Source organism: Myodes glareolus, chromosome 6, assembly GCF_982192425.1.
Source record: "Myodes glareolus chromosome 6, mMyoGla1.1, whole genome shotgun sequence".
NCBI lineage: Eukaryota > Metazoa > Chordata > Mammalia > Rodentia > Cricetidae > Myodes > Myodes glareolus.
The window spans coordinates 48763287-48777759 of record NC_142031.1 but is presented as its reverse complement, the minus strand read 5'-3'; the positions used below and the strand labels follow the sequence as shown (position 1 = coordinate 48777759).

Below are 14473 nucleotides of genomic sequence, written 5' to 3'. Positions count from 1 at the left end.
GGACAAATGGGTACCCTCATGTTCTTGCAGGCTTTGAGGGCACCCTGTGTGAGCGAAATGTGGACGACTGCTCTCCAGACCCCTGCCACCACGGGCGCTGTGTCGACGGCATCGCTAGCTTCTCATGTGCTTGTGCCCCAGGCTACACGGGCACACGCTGTGAGAGCCAGGTGGATGAGTGTCGCAGCCAGCCCTGCCGCTACGGTGGCAAATGCCTAGACTTGGTGGACAAGTACCTCTGCCGCTGTCCTCCGGGAACCACAGGTGGGGTTTGGGACTGAGCTGAGACGGGAATCGTACACGGGGTGTGCGTGGGTGTCGGTGAGGAGTTTGGAAGTGGTGCTTGATAATAGTGGGGACTCCCTGCTCTATTCCCCTTCCTGTAGGTGTAAACTGCGAAGTCAACATTGATGATTGTGCCAGCAACCCCTGTACCTTTGGAGTTTGCCACGATGGCATCAACCGCTATGATTGTGTCTGTCAGCCGGGCTTCACAGGTGGGCAGGTGGCTGCCATGGAGTGGGGAGGGCCTTGTAGCATAAGGATTAAGCTCCAGTGTCTTATGGGTGGGCTTCTCCCACCTTTATTTTTAAAAAATTTCATTTTATTTGTTTTGTGTATATATGAAGTTCACAGGACAACTTGATAGAGTCAGGTCTCTCTCACTACATAGGTTTCAGGGATCCAACTCAGTCATGATAGCAAGCATTTTTTTCCCTTGTGAACCATTTTGTCATTCCCTTCTTCCCTTTATTTGCACACACACAAGATTTCCTAGGGCCAGACGTGATGATGTATGCCTGTCACCACAACATTCGGAGGCAAAGGTGTAGCCTTGGCGTAAGTTTGAGGCTAGCCTGAGCTTCATAGTGAGCACTAGGCCAGCCAGAGCTACATGACAAAATCACATTTCACCGTAAAACAGCACGAGAATGCTGGAGAGCTGGCTCTGCTGCTCTTTGAGAGAACTGGGGTTCAGTTCCCAGTGCTCACATGCTAGCTCATAACTGCTTGGTTTTGTTTTTGTTTTTTAAATATAAAATAAAATGTAATAAAACAAAAGCAACACATTGGAATTGGACAAAACAAAACCAGAAGAAGACACAAGGATCAGAGACCCACTGGGTAGTGGTATTGTGTGCCTTTAAGCCCAGCACTTGAGAGCAAGAGACAGGAGAATCTCTGTGAGTTCGAGGCCAGCCTGGTCTACAGAGCTAGTTCCAGGACAGCCAGGGCAACCCAGAGAAACCCTGTCTCTAAAAAAAACCAAAACAATGACCACAACAATAAAAAGAATCAGAGAGCCACTCATCCACACACTCAGGAATCCCACAAAACATCAAACTGGAAATTATAATATATGTGCAGAAAGCTTGGTGCATGCCCATGTAGGCCCTGTGCATACTGTCCTTGTCTCTGTGAGTTCATATGAGCTATGAACATGTTGATTTAGAGGGCCTTGTTTTCTGCGTGTCCTCCATACCCTCTGGCTCCCACTCTCCTGCCTCCTCTTCCTCAGGGTTCCCTGAGCCCCGAGAGAGGGATTTGATGGAGATACCCCATCCTTCTAGGGCTGAGTTTCCCCAGGTCTCTCACTCTGCACAATGTCTGGCTGTGGTTCTCCATATTTGCTCCCTCTGCTGCAGGAGGAAGCTTCTCTGATGATGTCTGGGCAAGGCACGGATCTACGAATGTAGCAGAATGTCATTAGGAGCCATTTTATCAATGCTTTGTTTTTCTTCTTAAGATTAGTAGTATGTGGTTGTATCATAGGCCCCAGGGCTATCTAGTCTCAGGTTCTTGGCTTCTGAGGCAAATGTCGGGTATGGATTTCATCTTGAGTGGGCCTTAAGTCAAATCAGATGTTGGCTGGTATATTGGTTGATTACTCCCACAAGCTAAGGGGCACCTTTACACTAGCAGGTCTTGGAGGCAGGACACCATTGTAGATCAAAGGATTTGTGGCTGGGTTGGTGTTCTCTTTCTTTCTTTCTTTCTTTCTTTCTTTCTTTCTTTCTTTCTTCCTTTCTTTCTTTCTTTTTTTTTCAAGACAGGGTTTCTCTGTAGCTTTGGATCCTGTCTTGGAATTAGCTCTTGTAGACCAGACTGGCCTCAAACTCACAGAGATCCACCTACCTCTGCCTCCTGAGTGCTGGGATTAAAGGCATGCGGCACCACCATTCGACTTTGGGTTGGTGTTCTTGTTTCTCCTTTGGTAACTTGCAGAGTACCTTCCTGTACCAAATACCCTAGAACGTAGAAGGCTCTATGTAGGCACCATTTCTATTTCTTCATGTTCAGTGTGTTTCAAACTGCTTGTTGCTGCAGTTCTGGGAATCTAATGTCCTCTGCCGACTTTCATGGGCACTGGGCGCACACCACGGTGCACTAATGTACATACAAATACTCATATGAAATAAATAAATAATAAATAAACAATAAAACCTTTTAAAAAGCAGAAAAGGAAAGGAGAGATGATGGAGAGAGGGAGGAGGGAGGGAGGGAGGAAGGCTGGCAGAGAGAGAGAGAGAGAGAGAGAGAGAGAGAGACCTACTTTGTGGTATCCTGAGCTTGCTCACTCATTGGTTTGAGGTTCTCACCCTGTCGGCAGAATGTGGACCCCACATGGGGATGCAGCTGTGTGATACAGAACAAAGTGTCCCCTCTCCCTTACTCGGCACCACTATCTTGGCTCTGGGATGAAGTTGCCTGTATGCTTCCCAGGGCCCCTCTGCAATGTGGAGATTAACGAGTGTGCATCCAGCCCTTGTGGAGAGGGTGGCTCCTGTGTGGACGGGGAAAACGGCTTCCGTTGCCTCTGCCCACCTGGCTCCCTGCCTCCTCTCTGCCTGCCTGCGAATCATCCCTGTGCGCACAAGCCCTGCAGTCACGGAGTCTGCCATAATGCATCTGGCGGGTGAGGCCCCTCCCCAACGCTGGACCCCTCTTCTGCTGTCTCTCTGGTCACCTGCCACCCCTGACTGCCTCCCCCACCAGGTTCCGCTGTGTGTGTGAGCCTGGTTGGAGTGGCCCCCGCTGCAGCCAGAGCCTGGCTCCAGATGCCTGTGAGTCCCAGCCCTGCCAGGCTGGCGGCACCTGTACCAGTGATGGAAGAGGCTTCCACTGTACCTGTCCCCCTGGATTTCAGGGTGTGTGTCCCCACATTCCTCCTCAGAGCCCCTGATACCCTTGTTTCTCATGTTTCCTTTCTACTCTTTTTAAAGCTTTGTCGTCCCCTCACTCTATGTGTCTCTGTATACGCATGCCTGTGTATGGGGGCTAGAACCAGAAGAGGGGGTAGGTGTCCTCCTCTGCGACTCTATCTCGTCCTTTGAGGCAGGGTCTCTCCCTGAGCCTGGGGTTTGTGCTTTCTTGGATAGCCTGGAAGCCAATGAGTCCCCATGATACCCGTTTCCTTCTGACTTGCAGCTGGGGTTACAGTTTGTTATACAGATGATTGGGCATTAGGTGCTCTTAAATACTGAACCATCTCTCCAACCCCTCTGCATTCCCCTTTCTTCTTTTCTTTCTTTCTTTCTTTCTTTCTTTCTTTCTTTCTTTCTTTCTTTCTTTCTTCCTTTCTTTCCTTTCTTTCTTTCTTTCTCTGCTTCTTTTTTTTTTGGTCTTTTCTGGATATTAGGGTGGGACTTCATGGCTGGGGGATGAGAGCAGTGAGTCTTTCTAGGCTATCTAAATCCTGCTGGTTCTCTACAGGCCGCCAGTGTGAGGTGCTGTCCCCTTGTACTCCAAGCCTCTGTGAGCATGGAGGCCACTGTGAGTCTGGCTCTGGCCAGCTGACTGTCTGTTCCTGTCCCCCAGGCTGGCAAGGTACACCAGTGTCCCCCTTCCTCTCCTTTCTTTCCTCTTCCCTTTCTACCTCCTTTTTTCTTCCTCCTCTCTTCCCTCTTCCTTCTTTTCCTGCTCCTCTGGGAAGTCAAATGGGACCCACCCCTGCTCTGCCTTTGAAGGTCCTTCCTTCTGGGAAAAGACAGCTGGATCTAGACATTCACAGCCCTTGGGAGTCAGCTCAGGATAAGAGGGAGCCATCTGGGGCTGAGGATGCTGGAATGCCTGAGGTTTGATGGCCATTTCCTGCCTCAGCCTACGGGTTCTTGAGCTGCAGGCACCCCCTCACACCGCACTTTACCCCTCTAACCTAATTACTTCCTCTCTCACCTCCAGGCTCACGGTGTCAGCAGGATGTGGATGAGTGTGCCGGTGCCTCCCCCTGCGGCCCCCATGGTACCTGCACCAACCTGCCTGGGAGCTTCAGGTGTATCTGCCATGGGGGATACACTGGCCCTTTCTGTGATCAGGACATTGATGACTGTGACCCCAGTAAGTACAGGTAGCCATGGGGATGCTTCCCCAGGGAACCCACCCATCAAACCATATTGTGTGCCTGGCACTGTGTTGCTGTATCCTCATGCATGATGGCCTTAGTTCCATCTGCAGCATTGCTGAATAAATAAACAGTGGGCTGGTAAGATGTCTCTGCAGGTAAAGGGGCTTGCTGCTAAACCTGATGACCCGAGTTCAATCCTACAAGGTGTCCTCTGCTCTCTACACAAATACCATGTGTGTATATATACACACACATGCACACACACACACAAAGTAATAATAAAAAATTACAGAAATGTTATAAAAGGTTTTAAAAAATATGTTTTACTTATGCCAATATAGAAAATATTTTTGGGTAGTGATGACTGACACATGCCTTTAATCCCAGCACTCGGGAGACAGAGGCAGGCGGATCTCTGTGAGTTTGAGGCCAGTCCTGGTCTACAGAGTGAGTTCCAGGACAGCCAGAGCTACACAGAGAAACCAAAAAAACCAAACCAAGGGGGCTGGAGAGATGGCTCAGTGGTTAAGAGCATTGCCTGCTCTTCCAAAGGTCCTGAGTTCAATTCCCGGCAACCACATGGTGGCTCACAACCATCTGTAATGAGGTCCTGGTGCCCCCTTCTGGCCGGCAGACATACACACAGACAGAATATTGTATACATAATAAATAAATAAATATTTAAAAAAAAACCAAACCAAACAAAACAAACACAAAAAAGAAAAATATCATTAATTTCTACATATAAACCTTTGAAAATTTGAATCTGCTAAATGTATTTTACATCTGCAGCAGTTTAATTTGAACTGGCAGCAATATCAAGGGCCCGTTAGCAATATCAAGTGGCTACACTGTTCACACAAGCCTGCGCCGAGCTCACGAATCTGAGCAGGCAGTAGAAGTACATGTGTTCCTCGGTACTCTGAGATTGGCCCCGGAGCTTCCAGGGATACCAGACTCTATGGGTACTCCAGTCCCTTATTTTAAAATGGATTAATGTTTGCAATAACCTCTACATACCATAGACTTTCAGTCATCTCTAGATATCTTACTTTTTATTTAAATGTTTTTACATTTACTTATTATTGTGTGTATGTGTGTGGGTATGTATGTGCCACATGTATAGGTCAGAGGACAGTTTTTGAGAATTCTGTTCTTCCACCTTGAGGGACCTGGGGCTCTGATTTAGGATATCGAGTTTGGTGGCAGGTGCCTTGCCCATGCTGAGCCATCTTACCAACTTACACTTAATTTTTAATTTAAATTTTATTATTGTGTGTATGGCGTGTATATGTTCATGTACACATGCTACGTTGCATGTGGGGGGGCCACAGGACAACTAGGGGTTGGCTGTCTCCTACCATGTGGGACCCAGGGATTGGACTCAGGCATGTGTGGCAGACACCTTTACTTGCTGAACCATCTTCCTGGACTCTCTGGACAGCCTAAGCACTAAGCACAGTGCAGGTGCCGTGCGTGTGTTGCTTAGGGGAGAACGAGAGGAAAGTTTTCATGTGCAGCCTTTGTGTGACCTCGGATTTTCACCCTTTCCTCTGCTTGTTGAACCTGCAGATTCTGTAGGCGGATTTTTCTTTGGGCTGCCAGTTTACAAAAAAAACGACATGGAGACTTATTAATTATGAAAGATTGACCTTGGCTTTGGCTTGCTTCTAACTAGTTCTTACAACTTAAATTAATCCATATCTTTTAATCTATATCCTTTTACACAGCTAGGTTACCTTTACTCTGTATTGCCCATACAGAGTGTGTGTCTGGCTGCTTTCTCTTTCTCTGTGTCTGGCTGGTGACCTCACTTTTCTTCTTCCCAGAGCTCTCTGTCCCCAGGAGTCCCGCCTAACCTCTTCCTGCCTAGCTAATGGCCATTCGGCTCTTAATTAAACCAATCACAGTGACACATCTTCATACAGTGTAAAGGAATATTCCACAACAGATTCTGAATTTCAGGATAGGTAGGGCCAACTTTATAACTCACAGGGGATTTTTTAAATTTTACTTTTATTAATTAATTAATCTTTTTCCAGCCCAACACAGTTTCCTCTCTCTCTCCCTCTTCTCTTCCCAGGACTCAACTCCCGTCCTTAATTCTTCCTCCCTATCTACTCCTCCTCCAAAGGAGATTTAAAAAAGTATTTTTTTTACATTTATTTATTTGTGTGTGTATTGCACACATGTGCTATCGCATTCATGTGGAGATCAGAAGACAACTTGTAGGAAGAGGTTTGACCACAAAAGGGGGCAAACTTTTATCTCTGATCAAGAGTGTCCTTCTGGGCCATGAATGGTGGCGCACGCCTTTAATTTCTGCACTCAGAAGGCAGAATGCAGTCTCATCTCCGAGTTCAAGACCAGCCTATTGCACATTGAACTCCAGACAAAAAGCAGTGTCCCCTCTGGATTGAATCTGAGTTTTCCCCTGTGTGATATGTAGTTGGGTCAAGGAGGGCTGATATGGGCATAGGGAATGACCAGACTTCCTTCCCGTTCACTGCAGACCCTTGCCTCAATGGTGGTTCCTGCCAGGACGGCGTGGGCTCCTTTACCTGCTCTTGCCTCATGGGCTTTGCTGGTCCTAGCTGTGCTCGGGATGTGGACGAGTGTCTGAGCAACCCGTGTGGCCCCGGCACCTGTACTGATCACGTGGCCTCCTTCACCTGTACCTGTCCACCTGGCTATGGAGGCTTCCACTGTGAGAATGACCTGCCGGACTGCAGCCCCAGGTGGGTGGGGCATGGGACACTCAGGGGCCTGTGACAGAATGGGGACCAGGGAGGGCTTCCTGGACCTGGCATCTGTCTGAGGGCTTTGATGCTGATGGCACATGTCTGAGGAAAGGGCAAGGCTAGATGGAAGTCAGACTCCAGTCCTTGCAAGGCCCAGCCTGGGACAGGATCCCTAGGTGGCGGGCCAGGTGAGATCTCTACAGATCTATAGCTTGTTGGGGACAGTGAGGATCAGACATTGGAAAACACTTGATTCTAGGAGGGGCAGGGTGGCCTTCAAGGTGGTGGAGCTTGACCCCCCTTGTCTTATTCTCCAGTTCCTGCTTCAATGGAGGAACCTGCGTGGATGATGTTAACTCCTTCAGCTGTCTGTGCCGCCCTGGCTACACGGGCACCCACTGCCAATATGAGACTGACCCCTGCCTCTCCCGGCCCTGTCTGCATGGGGGTGTCTGCAACCCCACCCACCCAGGGTTTCAATGCACCTGCCGGGAGGGCTTCACTGGGAATCTGTGTCAGGTGGGTGGTGCCTAAGGTCCTTGTGGAAGAGTCCAGAAACCAGGTGGGGCCTGTGGGGCATCCTGAAGGGAGAAGCCCATCTTGTTTCTAGGGTCTCTCCCAGCGCTGACCTTGAGGTTTTTTTTTTTTTTTCCAGAACCTGGTGGACTGGTGCAGCCAGTCACCCTGTCAGAATGGGGGTCGCTGTGTCCAGACTGGGGCCTACTGCATTTGTCCCCCTGGGTGGAGTGGCCGCCTGTGTGACATAAAAAGTCTACCCTGCAAAGAGGCTGCAGCCCAGATGGGTGAGGGGCAGCATGTGTTGGGTGTGTGAGGCTGAAGGATGTACATATCTCTTGTTAGTATTAGTCGAATGATGTGGCCACATAGCATGTGGATCTAATGAGGTGTGTGGCTCTTTACGTGTGTGACCATGGTATAGTTGGCCAGGATGGGGATGGGGAGACAGCTGGAATACTCTGTCTGTGTGTGTGTGTGTCTGTGTGTGTGTGTCTGTCTCTGTGTGTGTGTGTGTGTGAGAGAGAGAGAGACTGAGCCTGCATGGTCATCAAAGTTGGATATTTTGGAAAGAGACCAGGCCAGTTGACAAGCTGCCTGACAGCCCTCTGGAATGTGGGTGAGACAGTAGAGATCGATGCCCGCAGGATTGCTGGATTGTGTGATGTGGACCGGAAGAGGGAAGGATGCATGGCTGCCTCACACCTGACGCCACTCTCTGCTCCTCAGGGGTACGGTTGGAGCAGCTGTGTCAGGCAGGTGGGCAGTGTGTAGACAAGGACCACTCCCACTACTGTATGTGTCCAGAGGGCCGCACCGGTAGTCACTGTGAACAGGAAGTGGACCCCTGCACAGCCCAGCCCTGCCACCATGGGGGCACCTGCCGTGGTTACATGGGGGGCTATGTGTGTGAGGTAAGTGTGCATCCCAGGGAGAGGGAAGGGAGGCTAATCATGCATGGTGTGTTTCTTTTTCCTGGTGGGGGAACAGGAATGCTTCATGCATGGAGGTGAGAACTCTACCACTGAGGTTTATCCTTAGTCCGCATGTCTGGTTTGTATGTTTTTTTTTTTTTCCCCCAAGGCAGGGTTTCTCTGTAGCTTTGGAGCCTGTCCTGGAACTAGCTTTTGTAGACCAGGCTGGCCTCGAACTCACAGAGATCTGCCTGCCTCTGCCTCCCGAGTGCTGGGATTAAAGGTGTGCGCCATCACCGCCCAGCATTTTTTTTTCCAGTTTAGTTAGTTTTTGATACATGGTCTGTCCATGTAGCCCTGGCTATCCTGGAATTTGCTATATAGTCCAGACTGGCCTCCGGCTCACAGAGGTCCCTCTGCCTCTGGCTCTCGAGTGCTGGATTAAAGACATTCGCCACCATATCTGGTTGTGTGTCTCCTCCTCCTTCTTCAACAGTTTCACTATGTAACTCTGGCTGCTCTTGAGCTATTAGAGATCTATCTGCCTCTGCCTCCTGAGTGCTGGGATTAGAGGAGTGTGCAGCCAGACCTAGTGGTCTTTATCTCTCTCTCTCTCTCTCTTTCTCTCTCTCTCTTGTGTGTGTGTGTGTGTGTGTGCGCGCGCGTGCGTGTGCACTGGGTGTAGATAGTAGTGTGCTCAGAAGCCAGAGGAAGACAACAGGCATCTTTCTCTGTTACTCTACTTTGTTCCCTGAGGTCTTCTCACAGAACCTGAAGTTAGGCTGGTAGCAATGCCCCAGAGTTCCTCCTGTCTCTACCCCTGGCACCTGGGTTACAGACACAGAAGACCACGCCTTGCTCTTTGCGTGGGTGCTGGGGATTTGAACTCAGATCTTCACGCTTGTGCAGCAGACGCTCTCACCCACAGCCATTTCTGCAGCTCCTAACCCTCGTGTCTTTGGGAATGGATTTGGGCACGTTTGTGTGAGTTTCTGTCTTCAGTTCTGCGTCTCTGTGGGCATGAGTGGCTCAGTCAGCGTCTGTGTCTAGGTGGGTGTTTTCCCTGTGTTTCCATGAACTTATGTCCCCGTATGCTGAGTGTGCTGGTGGCCTTCCCAATCTCACTTTGACCAAAAGCAACTTGAGGGAGGAAAGGGTTTGCTCACAGGTTACAGTCCGTCCTTGAGGGAAGCCAGGGAAGGAGCCCAAGGCAGGAAACTGCAGGCCGAAATGGGAGCAAAGACCACAGAGGGACATCACTTACTGGCTTGCTTCCTTTGAATTGCTCAGCCGCCTTTCTTATATAGCTCAGGTCCACCTGGCCCCGGGGATGGAATCACCCAGAGTGGGCTGGGTTCCTCCACATCAAGCAGTTGAGAAAATACCCCCACAGTCATGCTGCAGGCCAATCTGAAGGAGGCAGTTTCTCAAGTGAGATTCTCTCTTCCCAGACGTGTCTAGGTTTGGTTCAAGTTGACAATAAACAAACAAACACACAAATAAGTAAATAACAAGCACAGTGTGATTTCTTGTACTGGGTAAGTCTGCCCTCTGTATTGGCTGTATATTGGATGTCTACGTGTGTCCTTTTGTGCTGGGATTCTGTGTGTTCACAGGTATGACTAGGTGTTCACAGGTATGTCTGAGTGACTTCCTTTCTTGTCCCACTACAGTGCCCTGCTGGTTATTCTGGTGACAATTGTGAGGACGATGTGGATGAGTGTGCCTCCCAGCCCTGCCAGCATGGAGGCTCCTGTATTGATCTCGTGGCCCGCTATCTCTGTTCCTGTCCCCCTGGCACACTTGGTATGTCAAGGCCAGGGTTGGGGACAGGCTAAGAGGCTGTCTCTACACTCCATTGACCACTCTCCCATCCCCTAGGAGTACTCTGTGAGATCAATGAGGATGACTGTGGCCCAGGCCCAGCCTTGGATTCAGGCCTCCGGTGCCTACACAACGGTACCTGTGTGGACCTGGTGGGTGGCTTCCGCTGTAACTGTCCTCCAGGATACACGGGTTTGCACTGTGAAGCAGACATCAATGAGTGTCGTCCAGGTGCCTGCCATGCAGCACACACCCGGGACTGCCTACAAGATCCAGGTGGGCACTTCCGCTGCCTCTGCCATCCTGGCTTCACAGGTAAGTATGACAGATAGACTGGCCAGGAGCCTGACTGTAGTTCTGCCATGGTGGTTGATCCTTTTACATCTGCTGGTCTAGGGCCTCGCTGTCAGACTGCCCTGTCCCCTTGTGAGTCCCAACCGTGTCAGCATGGAGGCCAGTGCCATCCCAGCTCAGGCCCTGGAGGTGGGCTGACCTTCATCTGTCACTGTGTCCAGGTAGGTGTGAGTGGCTGGGGTGGAGGCTCTTGGGGAAGGAGAAGGGTGTGGCCTCAGGGAAGGGTATGGTCTGTAAGGGAAAACTGGAAGGCAAAGGGATTCTGAGAGATGCTGAATTATGGTTTGGAGAGTAACTTAGTGAAGTTGTGGCTTCCTGGGGGAAGGTATAGCGTATCTTCTAAATGAGGTCCTTAGAGAAAAGGAGAGGACGCTAAACTTGGAGAGGTTGGGAGAGGGAGGGAGAGTTATCGTTTCTCAAGTCTTGACCGTCACTCTTCTCTCTTTCCCGCCCTCCTATTCTTTTCTTTTCATTATCATTTTTTCTCTTTTGGTCCCCTCATCCCGTCAATAGCCGTTCTGGGGTCTGCGTTGCGAGAGGATGGCACGCTCGTGCCGAGAGCTGCAGTGCCCGATGGGTATCCCATGCCAGCAGACTGCCCGTGGGCCACGCTGTGCTTGTCCTCCTGGGCTGTCCGGTCCCTTCTGCCGGGTCTCTAGAGCATCACCCCCAGGCGCTACTAACGCCAGCTGCACAGCTTCCACTTGTCTGCATGGGGGTTCATGCCTGCCTGTGCAGATTGTCCCTTTCTTCCGCTGTGTATGCGCTCCGGGCTGGACTGGCCCGCGTTGCGAAACCCCTTCTACAGCCCCTGAAATCCCCGAGGAGCCACGGTGCCCGAGAGCTGCCTGCCAGGCCAAGAGAGGGGACCAGAATTGCGATCGCGAGTGCAACACCCCCGGCTGTGGCTGGGACGGCGGCGATTGCTCGCTGAACGTGGACGACCCCTGGCGGCAGTGCGAGGCACTGCAGTGCTGGCGTCTCTTCAACAACAGCCGGTGTGACCCAGCCTGCAGCTCCCCAGCCTGCCTCTATGACAACTTTGACTGCTACGCTGGTGGCCGCGAACGCACCTGCAAGTGAGCTCACAACAATGTCCCCCTGCCCATCTGAATTGCCGCACTGTCTGTCAGTGAGTCACATCTGACCCAGTTTTCTTGGAAGTCCGTTTTTGGACTGTCTAATGGAGCTGTTTCTTCGCTTTTCACAGCTGCCACCGTCTGGGGTTCCATTCACCTGTGCGCCTCATCTTTGACCATTTGTATTTCCATCTACACATCTCGCCTGTTTGTTTCTGTCTGCCTGAAGTTACACATTCCATCCGTCAATACTTACGACTTTTCATCTGTCTTTCTTAAAATTTAAAAATTAAGCTGGGTAAAGTGGCTCACACCTTTAATCCCAGTACCTTTGAAGCAGAGGCAGGCAGGTCTCTATATAAATTTGAGGCCAGGTTGGTCTATGTGGTGAGTTTCAGGCCGACCAGGGCTACATGGTGAGAGCTTGTCCAAACCAAAATGTTACACTTGCTTATTTAGCGTGTGTGCATGTGGCGGTCAGAGAACCCATTCCCAGGGATCTGCCCTCTCCTTCCACCCTGTGGGTCCTGAGGCTGTCTGTATGTCCAGCTATCTGTACTTTGGCTTGTCCATCCATATGTCTGTCTGCTGGTCTGTTCTGTGTGCCATCTGTCTGCCCATCTTTGTGCCCCATTTGTTCATTCACACGCCTCTAATGGCCATCCTCCTGTCCCGTGGATCCTCCGTCTCCCTCCATGTGCCTTCCATCTCCTTGTACCCCTGTCTGTCATATCTCTTTGCTTGTCCCTCTCCACCCCATACGTTCTACATCTCTGCATCTGTTCGTGTGTCCCCCTGTTGGTCTGGAGCACCCCTCCTGCCTTGTCTCCTCAGTGTCTTCCATTCCAACCTTCCCAAGCACTTCAGTCGCCCGGACCGCCTCAGATGTCCCATGCCTGCTCTCCAGCGGGGACGCTCTGCTTACTGCTACTGGCTGAACTGTCCTTCCCTGCAGCAGTTCCTCCCACCTCCTTCAAGCCTCTGCTTAGATGGTGTCATCTACATTGTGAACTAGCCCGACCTCCAGCACGTCCCTTGCTTCCTAGTAGTTAATTCCAAACACTGCCACATATACATTTATATTAACCCTTTACTGTCATCTAATTAGTATATTCTCCTCACCTGTCTCCACCCACAGGGTTGCCAGTTTTTCTGGGGCAAGGATTTGTGGGTGGGATCTTGGTATCTATGGCAGCATGTAACGGGTGCTCAATTAATAGTTGATGCATCGATACTGGTTGAATACCCTTGATCCCAAACCCGGAACCCCGAACTGTGGGAAGTGATGCCACAGTGGAAAGTTCCATCCTTTACCTCATTGATAAATTGCAGTCAAAATTCAGTGGCAGAGCACTGCCTAGATGGCCTGAGGCCCTTGGTTCCATCCCAAGGAAATAAAACAACCCCCAAACTCAGGCACACTAGAAATATGTAGCTACTTTTGGGCTATGTTTTTGTTTTTTTTTTTTTGGTGTGTGTGTGTGTATGTGTGTTTGTGTGTGTGTATATGTGTGTGTTTAGGCTTAGACATTATTCCTGAGGTGCCTTACATAAATTATGTATAGAAGACTTGGGGTGTAGCTCAGTTGGTGGGATGCTTGCCTAACATGCACAGAGTCCTGGGTTTTGTCTTAAGCACCAGCTAACCTGTGAGTGGTGATGCATGCTTGTAATCCCGGCACTAAGCTGTTGGAGGCAGGAGGACAGTTCACAATCACCCTCAGCTACATAGGTTTTTTTTTTTTTTTCTTTTTATTTAATAGGGTTACTATGTATCCCTGCCTGGCCTGGAATTGGCTATGTAACCCAGGCTGGCCCTGAAACACCTCTGCCTCTGCCTAGAGTACTGGGATTAGAGGTGTGTGCCAGCATACCTGGCTAATACAGGGAGTTTGAGGGCAGCCTGAGATACATGAGCTCTTATCTTAAAACGATATGTATTGAAAGATAATTCATTGCATATATAGTATTTAAGAAAATATGCAAATATTCTAAAACCCAAATTAATTTAAACTCTGAAATAGCTTTAGTCACAGAACCTGTGGTTATGCAACCAACAGCCGCATTTACAGAAAATCTGACATACGGAAGGCCATTCGAGTCCCCTGTGCAAGCACTGTGCAGTACCGTTCTTTGCTATGTGTGCATTTAGGCGTCTGAGAGAATCCCTGATCGTGTGTTCTCTGCCTCCAGCCCGGTGTATGAGAAGTACTGCGCCGACCACTTTGCAGACGGCCGCTGTGACCAGGGCTGCAATACTGAGGAGTGTGGCTGGGATGGACTGGACTGTGCCAGCGAGGTCCCGGCCCTTCTGGCCCGAGGGGTTCTGGTCCTCACGGTTCTTCTGCCCCCTGAAGAGTTGTTGCGTTCCAGCGCCGATTTCCTGCAGCGACTCAGCGCTATTCTGCGCACCTCGCTGCGCTTCCGCCTGGATGCTCGTGGTCAGGCCATGGTCTTCCCCTACCACCGGCCAAGCTCTGGCTCCGAGTCCCGTGTCCGGCGCGAACTGGGTCCCGAGGTGATTGGGTGAGTGACTGTAGCCCAAGGCTGTACAGTGGGCAGGGCACCGGATGATCCAGACTTTGTGTTTCACTGTTCTTAATTGAGAGCGCTCTTTGGCAATGCGTCTTCTACAGGCTTTTCTTTTCTTTACTTGAGATTATTACGTATATAGCATTCTGTCTCCATGTATGCCTGCAC

The 14473-nt window shown here is 50.3% G+C and overlaps 1 protein-coding gene across 2 annotated transcripts in view; it reads left to right on the top strand.

Moving 5' to 3' along the window:
• Positions 1–14473, top strand: part of Notch3 (notch receptor 3) — a 46282-nt gene that overhangs the window by 13090 nt on the left and 18719 nt on the right. The window contains exons 11-25 of one of the 2 annotated variants that reach the window (XM_085690738.2): positions 31–264; positions 387–497; positions 2725–2917; positions 2998–3149; positions 3715–3828; positions 4183–4338; positions 6858–7083; positions 7404–7605; positions 7742–7889; positions 8332–8516; positions 10190–10322; positions 10398–10655; positions 10737–10855; positions 11208–11773; positions 13967–14299. In XM_085690738.2, the coding sequence (XP_085546864.2) occupies positions 31–264; positions 387–497; positions 2725–2917; positions 2998–3149; positions 3715–3828; positions 4183–4338; positions 6858–7083; positions 7404–7605; positions 7742–7889; positions 8332–8516; positions 10190–10322; positions 10398–10655; positions 10737–10855; positions 11208–11773; positions 13967–14299 (3130 nt within the window). The remainder of the gene's footprint in view (positions 1–30; positions 265–386; positions 498–2724; positions 2918–2997; positions 3150–3714; positions 3829–4182; positions 4339–6857; positions 7084–7403; positions 7606–7741; positions 7890–8331; positions 8517–10189; positions 10323–10397; positions 10656–10736; positions 10856–11207; positions 11774–13966; positions 14300–14473) is intronic. The other variant, XM_085690739.2, reaches the window with a different exon arrangement.